Source organism: Dermochelys coriacea, chromosome 1 (assembly GCF_009764565.3).
Source record: "Dermochelys coriacea isolate rDerCor1 chromosome 1, rDerCor1.pri.v4, whole genome shotgun sequence".
Taxonomy (NCBI): Eukaryota; Metazoa; Chordata; order Testudines; family Dermochelyidae; genus Dermochelys; species Dermochelys coriacea.
The window spans coordinates 110,795,105-110,810,086 of NC_050068.2; the positions used below are offsets into that span (position 1 = coordinate 110,795,105).

At 42.7% G+C, this 14,982-nt stretch overlaps 1 protein-coding gene across 26 annotated transcripts in view; it reads left to right on the forward strand.

Moving 5' to 3' along the window:
- Positions 1-14,982, forward strand: part of MCF2L (MCF.2 cell line derived transforming sequence like) — a 262,711-nt gene that overhangs the window by 223,851 nt on the left and 23,878 nt on the right. For all 26 annotated transcript variants that reach the window (XM_043505613.1, XM_038367742.2, XM_043504747.1 and 23 more), the window contains 7 exons: positions 4,681-4,795; positions 5,431-5,550; positions 6,317-6,508; positions 6,790-6,981; positions 13,003-13,162; positions 13,308-13,384; positions 13,881-13,957. In XM_043505613.1, the coding sequence (XP_043361548.1) occupies positions 4,681-4,795; positions 5,431-5,550; positions 6,317-6,508; positions 6,790-6,981; positions 13,003-13,162; positions 13,308-13,384; positions 13,881-13,957 (933 nt within the window). The remainder of the gene's footprint in view (positions 1-4,680; positions 4,796-5,430; positions 5,551-6,316; positions 6,509-6,789; positions 6,982-13,002; positions 13,163-13,307; positions 13,385-13,880; positions 13,958-14,982) is intronic.

Sequence of the window (14,982 nt, forward strand, 5' to 3'; positions counted from 1 at the left end):
AGCTGTCCCACTGTCTGGAGAAGATTGCTACTTGTATGAGAGATGGCTGGCTGAAACTCAATCCAGATAAGATGGGTGATATTGTTTTGGGGGAAGCAGTAAGGGGGAGATAGCAGAAGTGATATCTTCTTTTGAGTGTGTATGTCCACCTTTTCTGTCTAAGAACCTAGGTGTTGTGTTAGGTCACCAGCTGTTTCTGCATGTCCATATAGCAACTGTAGCAGTGTGTGCTTTTCTTCCATCATCATCTGGTAGAAGGTTGTAGTCTTTCAGATACAGACTTCATCAGATAGGTTCATGTCCTTGGTACCTCTAAATCAGTAGTTCTCAAACAAGAGTACGTGTACCCCTGGGAGTACGCAGCGGTCTTCCAAGATATATCAACTCATCTAGACATTTTCCTAGTTATGCAACAGGCTACATAAAAAGCAGTAGAGAAGTCAGTACAAACTAAAATTTCATCCTGATAATGACTTGTTTATACTGCTCTATATACTATACACTGAAATGTAAGTACAATATTTATATTCCAATTGATTGATTGATTTTATAATTATATAGTAAAAATGAGAAAGTCAGAAATTTGTCAGTAATAGTGTGGCTGTGACACTGTTGTATTTTTATGTCTGATTTTGTAAGTACTTTTTAAGTGAGGTGAAACCTGGGGGTACGCAAGACAAATCAGACTCCTGAAAGGGGTACAGTAGACTGGAAAGTTTGAGAGCCATTGCTCTAGTCTGAGTAGTGCAATGTGGTCTGCTTGGGATAAGTTAAAAGGCCACCTAGAAACTTCAGTTAAAGCAGAACAGAATGTGGTTGTTCCTTGCTTAATAATGTGTGATGCAGGGCACATAACACTGTGCTATAGTCTACTGTGACTGGCAATTCAGTATGTAGGTTTTGACCATTAAGCCCTTTATCATTTGATTCCTGGCTAGTTGAGAGACTTCCTCAGACTTGTACCTAACAGTTGAGACTGGCTGGGACTATCCAGCTGACAACTAGCAGAGGCAAGAGGGTCTCAGTGGAGGGCTCTTGACTCTGGAACTCTCACCCTTTGGGCTTAAGAGACGCACTTAGCTGACCTTGGGGATGTAGAGAGAGAGAGCGCTATATATTTACTCAGATCTTGCCTGAGAAGGTGATTTGAAATGGAGAAAGTTCTTTTCCCTAAATTACTCCTGGGGGAATTCTGTGCCACTGCGCAATGCAGAATTTTGCAGAATTTAATGTTGTGTGTGCAGAATTTCCTTTCTCCCGCAAAAATTGACTGCAGTGCTTCTGGCCGCCAATGCGGGCCACTGGATCTGGCAGAGCCCAGCTTGCACACAGAAGACACTACTGAAGGGAGAGGGAGCTAGATGGTTCCCATCAGCTGCAGTTCCCCACACCCCCTGAGGGAAGGAGACAGCAGCGTGCAGGAAACTCCACAAAATCTGGGTCCCAGCATCAGGCTGTTTTTCCCTGAGCTCTGAGGTGGAGAGGGTGTCTAGTTGGGGCGGGAGGCATGGCTGGGCTCTGGGGGTAGAAGGGTGGGTGTGTGGGCTGGGCCATGGCTGGCCTTTGGTGAGGAGGGGGTGTGGGTATCTGGGAAAATGGGGGGCGGTGGCTGGGCTCTGGGGGGAGGATGAGTATCTGAGCTAGGAGTTCCCTGCAGCTGGGGTCTGGGGAAGAGGGGGTGCAGGTATCTGGGCTGGGGAGGCCCCATGGCTGGGCTCTGGGTGCTGGGGGGGTATCTGGACTCTGGGGGGAGGGGGAGGAGTCCTCGTGTCTGACATCCTGGCTGGGCTCTGGAGGGGGAGGGGCAGAGAAACAGGAACTGGGTTTCAGAGTAGCAGCTGTGTTAGTCTGTATTAGCAAAAAAGAAAAGGAGTACTTGTGGCACCTTAGAGACTAACAAATTTATTTGAGCATAAGCTTTCGTGAGCTACAGCTCACTTCATCGGATGCATTCGGTGGAAAATACAGTGGGGAGATTTATGTCACCAGAAAGTGAGAACAGGCATTTGCATGGCACTTTTGTAGCTGGCATTGCAAGGTATTTACATGCCAGATATGCTAAACATTCGTATGCCCCTCCATGGTTCGACCACCATTCTAGAGGACATGCTTCCATGCTGATGATGCTAGTTAAAAAAATGTGTTAATTAAATTTGTGACTGAACTACTTGGGGGAGAAATGCATGTCCCCTGCTCTGTTTTACCAACATTCTGCCATATATTTCATGTTGTAACAGTCTCGGATGATGACCCAGAACATGTTGTTCATTTTAAGAACACTTTCACTGCAGATTGGACAAAACACAAACAAGTTACCAATGTGAGATTTCTAAAGATAGCTACAGCATTTGACCCAAGGTTTAAGAATCTGAAGTGCCTTCCAAAATCTGGAGGTGTGACGCATTCTTTCAGATGTCTTTAAAAAGCAGCAGTCCAATGCAGAAACTACAGAATCCAAACTACCAAAAAAGAAAATCAACCTTCTGCTGGTGGCATCTGACTCAGAAAATGAAAATGAACATGCAGTGGTCCGCACAGCTTTGGATGGTTATCGAGCAGAACCCGTGATCAGCATGGACACATGTCCACTGGAATGGTGGTTGAAGCATGAAGGGACATATGAATCTTTAGCGCATCTGGCACATAAATATCTTGTGATGCCGGCTACAACAGTGCCATGAGAATGCCTGTTCTCACTTTCAGGTGACATTACAAACAAGAAGAGGGTAGCATTATTTCTTGCAAATGTAAATAATTTGTCTGTCTGAGCAATTGGCTGAACAAGAAGTAGGATTGAGTGGACTTGCAGGCTCTAAAAATTTACATTGTTTTATTTTTGAATGCAGTTTTTTTGTACGTAATTCCACATTTGTAAGTTCAACTTTCATGATAAAGAGATTGCACTACAAAAAGAAAAGGAGTACTTGGTGGCACCTTAGAGACTAACAAATTTATTTGAGCTGTAGCTCACGAAAGCTTATGCTCAAATAAATTTGTTAGTCTCTAAGGTGCCACAAGTACTCCTTTTCTTTTTGCGAATACAGACTAACACGGCTGCTACTCTGAAAGATTGCACTACAGTATTTGTATTAGGTGAATTGAAAAATACTATTTCTTTTGGGGGTTTTTTACAGTGCAAATACTTGTAATCAAAAATAAATATAAAGTGAGCACTTGAAACTTCGTATTCTGTGTTGTAATTAAAATCAATATATTTGAAAGTTGTAGTAAACATCCGAAAATATTTAAATAAATGGTCTTCTATTTTTGTTTAACAATGCAATTAATTGCGACTAATTTTTTTAATTGATTGACAACCCTAAAAATAATTGAAACTGGCATGATCATGTAGTGTTGTTTTGACAAATAAAATTTGCAGAATTTTAAAATATTGTGCACAGAATTTTTAATTTTTTGGCAGAGAATGTTTGATTTTTTTTTTATGCAGAATTCCACCAGGAGTACCTTATGCCTGGGTGAGGGCAGAGCTTTTTGTGTATCGCTGGCCTTTTTACACGGGCTTCAGCTTTTTTTTAAGCAATTGCTAGGTGCCTGATTAAACAAAAAATAGAATCAAGTCTATTGAATTAAGTGTTAGATATTAAGACTTTTCCTCTGTGTTTTGTCTTAATTTACTGCCAAATTTTAAGCCCTTATATGACCATAACACAGAGATACAAATTTGAACAGTATTATCAAAACAGAGATAATTTCCACAAAATGGTATTTTAAGTTGTTTCTGTGTGTCATTTTGTTTCTATATATTTGCTTTAGTTCCAACATTTTCCATGCAGTTTCATTTTGAAGAGCTTGGCATTCCAATTAACAGTTTGGCAGAAGCAACTTCATTTCTCCCATCGCTGCAATTAGTTATCTACAAGCCATCTGTTCATTGTTTTGAGTAGTTTATCCAAAATGTCCTGTGTAGCTGTGATATCAGAGGAAAGCTGGAGTGAACAACAGAATCCATATAAACTCTTCTTCTGAATTAATTTTAATTTTTTAATTCATCCAACTACTAAATGCATTAAAATCTTTTTCAAAATTCTGGGGAATTTTTGTGATGCTGTAAGTGAGGCAAAATACACCTCAGTCCTGATCCGCAGCCATCCTGTTATACCCTAATTACAGTAACGTACATTGTGAGGATAAGCACTCAGATACCATAGTGCTAAGTGCAATATTCATGTCTATATACATAGGTAGATTGAACAGTAAAATAGGCATAAAACACTTGGGTTCAAACCTATCTTAAATTACTAGTGAAACAAGTTCTTATTTATGACAGCCTCTACTGCACACCTTGTATATAGCATAAAACTGCAGATTGATCGTCTCTGCGCAGGAGAGAGAAGTATAAAGGGTATCACAAACCAGAACTTGGACATGGATTTGTGCTGCATCTAGATCTAGACATTGCTATCCGTTTTCCATAAATGTTAACATTCATGGTGGATTTCTGTTTTACATCAATATTATTCAAGAAACTGCTTACATGCAATATCAAAAATGAGGAAAAGCTACCTAGTAGTAGAGGAACACTGGCAACTGTACTGCTAACATTAGTCCATCTGATTGCTTAGAAAAAGATTACTTAAAGGGAGGCTTTGAGCTTTCCATTAAAAGATGCTATTGTCTCTTAGACTGTAACCATCGCTTTAATCCTGAACTTTTTTTTAGGCTTCTGGCTCAATTAGATGAAACAGAGATTGCCTTTGATGAATTTTGGGCTAAACATCAACAAAAGCTAGAGCAGTGTGTACAGCTTCGGAAGTTTGAACAAACTTTTAGAGAGGTAAGGGTTTCTTGATGGTGTTTTAATATTTTACATTTATGTCACCTCCTTCATTCCCAAAGGATCCAAAAACACTTCCCAGATTATTTACATTCAACACTCTCTAATCCTTAAGGCAATGTATTTTTTCCTTACCTATTTATGCATCTCTTGCATGCAATTGAAAGTTCGGAAGAAAACCTTTCTTATATTTGCCTTGGTCTTGCATTCCACGATCACAGTATGTACCCTCTGGGCAGTCAATTACTGTCAGCGATACTTCAGGGATTACCATTAGGGTATGATGTTTGCAGTGTTGTTGCAGCCATGTTGGTCCCAGGGTTTGAGAGAGGCAAGGTGGGTGCGGTAATATCTTTTTTTGTACCAATGTCTGTTGGTGAAAGAAACAAGCTTTTGAGATGCACAGAGATCTTCTTCAGGTCACTAGGGAGTGATATAAGTAAGAGCCTCCTTGGCTTGAATGCTTCTCTAAAGACAAAATGTATTCTCCTTGCAGTGTTCTGATCTCCACTGACCAATGGGCACAGGTGTTCAGTGGTTCCTTCCAAACCAGTTCTCATGACTGTATAGCACTAGTCTTATTAATGAGGCAGGTGAAATCACTCTCTTGGATATACAATTCTCTCTCATTTCAGGTCAAAGCAGCTTTAAGTCTTGTGTCCGAGAGGTTATCTGCTTTCACAGATGTGGGAAACAGCTGTTCACATGTGGAGCACATTCTGAAGGATTTTGCCAACTTTGAAGAAAAATCACGTGTAAGTTCTTGTAATTTCTCCATATTTCTTAGTCTACAGTGTATTTTTGCTTTTGCGGGGGGAGCAGAAATTAGTTACTGAATATGTTTTATGACCCAGAGCCAAAACTCAGAATTGGGCAGAATGAGTGTCTTTTCCTCCCAATGATTAAAACAACCAATGTCATTAAAATTTAGAACTGATAATACTATCAGAAAAATTAAAAATGTGACTGGCAAACATTTCTAGTGTGGACACACAAACGGAGAACATTTTTTTTCAGTTTTCCTATGTATATTTTGTAGTGGAATAGTTAGAGTTATGTCCGTATAGATAACCACCGTAAGGTCTTGTGGCTAAGGCATTGGTCTGGGATTCAGGAGATGTGGGTTTGATTCCTGGCTGTTCCACAGCTTTCATGTGTGACTTTGAACAAGTCATTTCATCTGTCTGTGCCTCAGCTCCCCATCTGTAAAATAATAATGATAGTACTTCTGACTGCACAGGTGTTGTGAGATTAAATCCGTTAATGTTTGTGAAGCGCACAGATACTATATTGAAGAGGAGCACGGAAGTATTTGGATATCTGGAAAGACAGGAAAACACCTTTATTTATTGGACAATGCAACAGTTAGCAATTTAATAAATGAAATTATTTGCATAGCAAATAAAGGCATTTTTCCATAACAGAATACATGTTTGAGTTTTATTTTGGGAGCTTTTTAAAGAATGTTAACCCCAACATTCTAACTAAATCTAGTATTTTAAAAATGTTTTGCTTTCTTAGGAATCCTTAGAAGAAGCTAGGGTGCTAGCTTCTCAAGGTAACCAGCTTGTTCAAAACAACCACTATGCTGTGGACTCCATTCTTCCAAAGTGCAATGAGCTCCACCATCTCTGTGATGCATTTGCTACAGAGACAGAAAAGAGGAGAGGTCGTCTTAACAAATCTCTGGAACTGCACAGTCTATTGGAGAAGGTAAATTTTATATGAAATAGTTCTGCTTCCCATCTCACTTGCTAATAATATTGCAAACATATGATGACCCCATGTGTTTGAGAAGTAAATAATGACCAGTAGAGGAAGAATATTTCCAGTGTAAAATGGGCATTTGCTAATAGGGGGGAAAAAATCAAAAAACTGGCTTTTCCCCCTCACATAGCTGAACATTTTTCAAATGTGTGAAGTGTATTCTGCAAACCATTCAGTTAAGTGTTTCCACTAATGTGTGTTCTTTCCTTTTTTCGTTGTGTTTCCAGTCCATGAGGTGGTGTGATGAAGGCATTTACCTGCTAGCATCACAGCCTGTAGACAAATGCCAGTCCCAGGATGGAGCAGAATCAGCTTTACAGGAGATTGAGAAATTCCTGGACACAGGGGGAGACAATAAAATCAAGGAACTGAATAAAGTTTACCAACTATATGAACCCATTCTCAACCAGGACCTAATGGTACCCTTAGGATTTATGCACGTGCACATACATTTACAGTTGCTGTTAATTTGAGATTTGGTTTCTTGCAGGGCTGATGTTAATGGTAAGCTATATAGCTGGCCTCCGAGGACACTGAATTTTTATTGGCACTTTGAGCCTGATTGCTCATTCTGCTCACCAATTCCACCTGCAGTAGCTGGCAGCAGCACTGGGGGGGGGGCTGCTGGGAACTGCAGCACCAGTATTGCTCTAGCCCAGCCCTATTTTTATGTGGACCCAGGACTACTTTTTATTTTTGGGGATATGGAGGAAGAAGGTAGTTCGTCCCCTTTACAGACTTCCCCTGCAGCAGCCAAGATCATCCACTAGGAGAGCTTTAATGTAGGATAGTTAGCGGTTCTACCTCTTCCAGGGCACTGTGCACCAGTGGATGTGACTGTGAGTCACAAAACAAACATGCCTCCAGCTTGATTGTGTGTCTCCCCCAACTCCTGGCTCTGGTTTGCTGCCAAAGATATCAGGATATGTAGCATTGCCCTAATTTTTTGGATAGTAGTGTTCAAAAGATATTCTATCAAATGAGTTCTTGTGGTGTGTTACATGTTAGCAAATACTGATTCTAAGAAATGTGTACACTCTTTAGAAAAATGAATTGTTCTAAATTCAATGTCACTTTCATGTGTGACTCTTATCGTTCTTAGCTATTCTATTATGTAATGTAATTAAGTTGTCCTAAATCTTTAAGTGACATAGGAGTATAGGTCCCATTTTCAAAAGTGACTCTAGCACTTAAAAGTCTAAGGTCCACTGACTTTCAATGATGATTAGCCTCCTAAGTGCTGAAGTCAGTTTTAAAAATAGGAACTTAGACTCGTATGTCACTTACATACTTTTGAAACATTTACCCTTAACGTGGAAGTTTGACTCAGTCATTATTTATTTCATTTCTCTAAATTTACAACGTGGTCAGCAGTGAAATGTTTTGATGGTGATATACAGTAATGTAATTGGAACTGGCCTACACTACGATTTTATGTCGGATTTAGCAGCATTACACTGAATTAACCCTGCACCCGTCCACACAAAGAAGCCATTTTTTCGACATAAAGGGCTCTTAAAACCGATTTCTGTACTCCTCCCCAACGAGGGGATTAGCGCTGAAATTGACATCTCTGTTTAGAATTAGTGTGCTATCCCACAGTGCACCATTGTGACCACTCTGGACAGCACTCTGAACTTGGATGCACTGGCCAGGTGTACAGGAAAAGCCCCGGGGAACTTTTGAATCCCATTTCCTGTTTGGCCAGGTGAGCTCATCAGCACAGGTGACCATGAAGTCCCAGGTTCGAAAAAGAGCTCCAGCATGGACCAAACGGGAGGTACTGGATCTGATTGCTGTATGGGGAGAGGAATCCGTGCTATCAGAAATACGTTCCAAAAGACGAAATGCCAAAATATTTCAAAAAATCTCCGACACCTTGAGGGACAGAGGGTACAGCAGGGATGCAACACAGTGCTGCATGAAACTTAAGCAGCTCAGACAAGCGTACCAGAAAACCAAAGAATCAAACGGATGCTCCGGGACAGAGCCCCAAACATGCCGCTTTTACGCTGAGCTGCATGCAATTCTAGGGGAGGCTGCCACCACTACCCCACCCCTATCTGTGGACTCAGATGATGGGGTACTCTCCGCCATGCCTGAGGATTTTGTGGATGGGGAAGATGAGGAGGAGGACGAGCTTGAGGAGAGCACACAGAACACTGTTCTCCCCAACAGCCAGGATCTTTTTCTCACCCTGCCTGAAATACCCTCGCAACTGAATGAAGCCAGAGAAGGGACCTCTGGTGAGTGTACCTTTTAAAATATAATACACGTTATAAACGCAAGTGTTTTTTTAATGATTAAGTAGCCCTGAGGACTTGGGATGCATTTGTGGCCAGTACAGCTACAGGAAAAGTCTGTTAACTTGTCTGGGGATGGAGCCAAAATCCTCCAGGGACATCTCCATGAAGCTCTCCTGGAGGTACTCTAAAAGCCTTTGCAGAAGGTTTCTGGGGAGAGCAGCCTTATTCCGTCCTCCATGGTAGGACACTTTACCACACCATGCTAGTAGCAAGTAATCTGTTATCATTGCATGACAAAACCTGGCAGCGTATAGTCCCAGTGTTTGCTGGCGTTCAAGCAACATCCCTTCTTGATCTCTGTGTTATCCTCAGGAGAGTGATATCGTTCATGGTAACCTGGTTGAAATAGGGGAATTTAATTAAGGGGACATTCAGAGGTGGCCGTTCCTACTGGGCTGTTTGCCTGTGGCTGAAAAGAAATCCTCCCTGCAGTTAGCCACGTTGTGGGGGAGGGGGAAGAGGGGGATTGGTGCTGAGCGGTTAGCGTTTGGCTAGCAGGGATCTTCCCTGATACCAGCATGCGGTGGGGGGAGGGGTAAAGTGATCATCCCAGAGAATTGGATGCGGGGCGGGGTTAGTTTGGTTTCTGCTGCTGCACGTTAACAGCAAAACCACAGCACTAAATGGCCAACTCAACGTGCTTTGCTAGGCGTCGGAAAGGAGGGAGCTGCTGTTATGAAGTTTGCAGAAGCCGAAAGACTATGGCTTACCATGGTCGCCGAATTCTGTTGCCCAGCCCTGCGTGTGTGATCTCTAGCACCAAAGCCGCAGGCACTCAATATAAGATGCAAAATGCGACCTTGTACCAAAATCACATGTGCTATGTAATGTGAATAGTGTTGTTCACTGTGAAAGAGTATAGCGATTGTTCTGTAAAACGTATCTTTTAAAATACTTCACTCTCTTTATTCCCCTCCAGCAGCTGCAAATATTTCAAGCCTCCCTCCTCTGTCCCAAAGGCTATCTCAGATAAGGCAGCAAAAAAAACGCACGCGCGATGAAATCTTCTCTGAGCTCATGCAGTCATCCGGCACTGACAGAGCTCAGCAGAATGTGGGGAGGGACACAATAGCGGAGTACAGAAGAGTGGCAGATGAATGTGAGGAGAAGTGGCAGCAGGAAGATCAGACGAGGCATGAGGCAACGCTGGGGCTACTGCGGGATCAAACAAACGTGCTCCGGCGTCTGGTGGAGGTTCATGAATGGCAGCAGGATCAGAGACTGCCGCTGCAGCCCCTGTTTAACCGCCCTCCCTCCTCTCCAAGTTCCATAGCCTCCTCACCCAGATGCCCAAGAGTGCCAAGGCTCTGGGCACCCAACCTCTACATCCCAGTGGACAGCCCAAGCAACATAAGGCTGTCATTCAAGAAGTTTTAAAGTGGCCTTTTCCTTCCCTCCTAACCTCCTCCTGCACCCCACCCGGGCTACCTTGTGAGTTATCTCTGTATTTTTATAATCAATTAATAAAGAATACATGTTTTTTAAATGATAGTGACTTTATTTCCTTTGCAAGCAAGCTGTGATGAAAGGGGAGAGGGCAGGTGGCTTACAAGGAATTTAGAGGCAACCAAGGGGGCGGGTTTTCATCAAGGAGAAACAAACAGAACTGTCACACAGTACCTGGCCAGCCATGAAACTGGTTTTCAAAGCTTCTCTGATGCGCGGTACTTCCTGCTGTGCTCTTCTAACCGCCCTAGTGTCTGGCCGTGTGTATTCAGTGGCCAGGTGATTTGCATCAATCTCCCACCCTACCATAAACGTCTCCCCCTTACTCTCTGAGATTGTGGAGCACACAGCAAGCAGCAGTAAGAATGGGAATATTGTTTTCGCTGAGGTCTGACCGAGTCAGTAAATTGCACCAACAACCCTTTAAATGTCCAAAGGCACACTCTACCACCATTCTGCACAGCCTATATATAGTTGCTCAGACTATAGTTAAACAGCTCCTGACTACTGTCCAGGGTGCCTGTGTATGACTTCATGAACCAGAGCATTAAGGGGTAGGCTGGGTCCCCAGGATAACTATAGGCATTTCAACATCCGCAACAGTTATTTTCTGGTCTGGGAAGTAAATCCCTTCCTGCAGCCATTTAAACAGACCAGAGTTCCTGAAGATGCGAGGATCATGAACCTTTCCCGGCCATCCCATGTTGATGTTGGTGAAACGTCCCTTGTGATCCACCAGTGCCTGCAGCACCATTGAAAAGTACCCCTTGCAGTTTATGTACTGGCTGCCCTAGTGGTCCGGTCCCAAGATAGGGATATGCGTTTCATCTATAGCCCCACCACAGTTAGGGAATCCCATTGCAGCAAAGCCATCTAGTATGACCTGCACATTTCCCAGAGATGCTACCTTTGATAGCAGCAGCTCAATGATTGTTTTGGCTACTTGCATCACAGCAACCCCACAGTAGATTTGCCCACTCCAAATTGATTACCGACTGACCGTTAGCTGTCTGGCATTGCAAGCTTCCACAGGGCTGTTGCCACTCGCTTGTGAACTGTGAGGTCTGCTCTCATCTTGATATTCTTGTGCTTCAGAGCAGGGGAAAGCAAGTCACAAAGTTCCAGAAAATTGCCCTTATGCATGCGAAAGTTTCAGAGCCACTGGGAATCATCCCAAACCCGCAACACTATGGCGTCTCAGCACTCTGTGCTTGTTTCCCAGGCCCAGAATCGGTATTCCACAGCATGAGCCTGCCCCATTAACACCATGATCTCCAAATTGCTGGGGACCATGGTTTTAGAGAAATCTGTGTTCATATCCTCACCACCGCGCTGCCATCGTCTCCTCGCCTGGTTTCTCAGGTGCTGGTTCTGCATAAACCGCACTATAATGCGCGAGGTGTTTACAATGGTCATAACTGCTGTGGTGAGCTGAATGGCTTCATGCTTGATGTGCTATGCTGTCTGCTCAGGCAATCCAGGGAAAAGGGTGCAAAGCGATTGTCTGCCGTTGCTCTGACGGAGGGAGGAGCAACTGCCAACATGGCTTACAGGGTTGGCTTACAGGGAATTAAAATCAACAAAGGGGCTGGCTTTGCATCAAGGAGAAACAGAATGGCCCCCTCAAGGATATAACTCAAAACCCTTGGTTGAAACCATTGATTTCTCAGAGGGAGGGAGGAGAAAATGAATACAAAATAAATCTGGTCTATTTCTTGATTTGATCCACTTCATTTATCTTTATACATCTTTCTGGGAGCAGATTGTGCAGCACGACTGCTGGCCATCGTCGTCTCCTGGCTGCTCATTAAAAGACGGTGCAGTAGGACTGCCGGCTGGACTGAATCGCCATGAGACAAAACTTAAAAGGGTAATGACCTGGCTGAGTCACTCCCATGTTTGCCCAGGCGTCCCTGACCTCACCGAGGTCAGTTAAAAGAGCACCCTGGATTACGTCGTTGATGGCTACCAGTCATAGTGCACTGTCTGCTGCCAAAAGACAATGAGCAGCTGCTGTGCAGCAATGCAGTACTGCGTCTGCCAACACCCAGGAGACACACGGTGATGGTGAGCTGAGCGGGCTCCATGCTTGCCATGGTATGGCGTCTGCTCGGGTAACTCAGGAAAAAAGGCACAAAACGATAGTTGGCCATTGCTTTCACGGAGGGAGGGCGGGAAAGAAGGAAGGGGGGCCTGATGATATGTACCCAGAACCACCCGCAACAATGTTTTTGCCCCATCAGGCATTGGGATTTCTACCCAGAATTTAAATGGGCGGCAGTGACTGTGGGAACTGTGGGATAGCCACTCACAGTGCAACGCTCCAGAAATCGATGGTTGCCTTGCTACTGTAGATGCACTCCATTGACTAAATGCACTTAGAGCATTTGTGTGGGGACACACACAATCGACTGTATAAAAACGCTTTTTACAAACCGAATTCTATAAATTTGACCTAATTTCGTAGTGTAGACATGGCCTAAATGTCTGTCTGGCATAATAAATTATATTTTAGTTAGAATGCGGGAAGAATTTTTCTTTTTAAAGTTTAGAACATTATTTCTACATGTTCCTGTTTATATGCTGTATAAAAGCTTCGCATATTGGAGGTTATTGTACCATAAATGTCTTGTAAGCATGTCTTGTAAGTTTACTCAGAATTGTGATAATTTTATGCTATTTCTACAGGAACATGTGCAAAAAGTTTTTCAAAAGCAGGAAAGCATGGAAGAAATGTTTCAAAAGAGACAAGTGAGCCTTAAAAAACTGGCAGCTAAGCAGATGCGTCCAGTTCAGCCAGTGGCACCAAGACCTGAAGTCTTTGTAAAATCTCCTTGTGTCTCTCCAGGTAAATTGCTGCAAAAAGCTATTAAATCGGGTTCCTGCACTATGCCAATGAACTTGAAGAGAATTTAAGCTGTTGTTTGTGGTTATACAAATGACCCGTGTCAAACCTATTCTAGTTTAACAGCTGCTGTTTGATTCTATACTAGGTCTTCGAAGAGGCTCCAACTATGTGTCCAACACAGAAGATAACATGCTCCGGAGAATGAACTACAGAAGACTAAAAGTAATTCTGAATTTGTTAGTTTCATCTTGATCATTCTCTCCAGCACGTGTACACGCACGCACACAGAGAACTGGAGAGTCATAATGCTTTGTGAAGTCACAGAACTCAAAGAAATACAGAGAGCCCCAGACAAAAAAGCTCTGGTAACAAGTTTTAGTTAAAACAGAGTTCCATTTTGTCCTCTAGGGTTGTGCCATTGCCCTGAGAACCTTTTTTCTGGAAAGAAAAGCAAAAGCAGAACCTTTCTAAGCTGATGGGCTGGCTTCCTCTTTTGTGGGACTCCCCATTTATCCAAATGTTCTGATGTTCCCAAGATCATCTGATAAACTTTCATTCTTTTGCCCTTGAATTTGCCTCATAGGTTACTTCATTGTTAATAGTTGCAGCCTTCCTTGTAAATAAAGGGACAGTTCCGTATGTCAATGGTACAGCAAATAGACTGGGAAGTACATTTTCCTATTTTTCTTCTGACATACTTTTTCATATTGTGTTCCAGAGTGAAATGAATGAAATCCGTCAAAGCAGAGGTGGATCTGTGATGGATGATGAAGAAAACCTAGCCGTGTTACGAAGGTGGGTACAGCTTCGTATACAACAGCCAGTGTGTTGTTCTGATTGGACTGATCAAGGTCTACCATTACCATTTGGTTCAGCAGATTCACAGGGCTATGATGTAGCCATGATGGTGCGTAAAATGGACTTCCATCTTGCATGGTCCCTTACAAATTGTCTTCCTTCAGCAAGAGTGATATGGGAGGATTTAGGTTTCTTAAACTCCTCAAAATTGCATCTTCCAGCCTCATTCGTGGTTGGTTTTGTCCTCTGCTTCCTTCAACCAGCTGTATAAACCTTCTGTAAAAGCATACCTTCTTCTGCACAGTGAGCATGACCCCACCATGTAGTCATCGTCTGCTCCACTGGCACAAGACTGCAACTTGCTGGGATTGTCTAAGTATCCCCTTGTTTGTGACTGGATTAAATCAGCAGATATTAAGACGATGCTGTAACTTTTGAAAAGTGAATCTTAAGAAAACTGTTTAGTTTTACATTTGGTTACAGTTCAGAGAAGGGTCTGAGCTTTCATATGTTTCTCTGAATCAAGCCTCCAAACTTTGAGGTGTACTTATCATGGAAGCTACTCTAAGCTAGTGGAAGTGAATCAGTTGTGCTCTGTGGTATACACTGAACGATATTTTCCCATTTTTAGTCTGCAGATTGTATTTTGTTTGGACCATGTACCTAATTTCACGTCCTCCAGGCCAACTTTCCATGATAAATGCATTAGTGAAAGGGGATTTTAAGGATTCAGTTCAGTTAGGTATTAGAGGTTTGAATAGTTATCCAGCCTTAAATAAACTACCAAAGGTTTTGATCACCATACTTTAAAATTTTTTAGATCATTTTTCCTGAAATTTGTGTGGTTGGTTGATCTGTGTTTAAGCTGAAGGACAATGTTGGCACAAGGGAAAATGCATATAAACTGGCCATCAATACTTTAGGCTGGAAATTAGAAGAAGGTTTCTAAGCATGAGGAGTGTGTTTCTGAACAGCCTCCTGATAGGAGTTGTGGGCAGCAAACAACTTAATCAGTTTTAGGA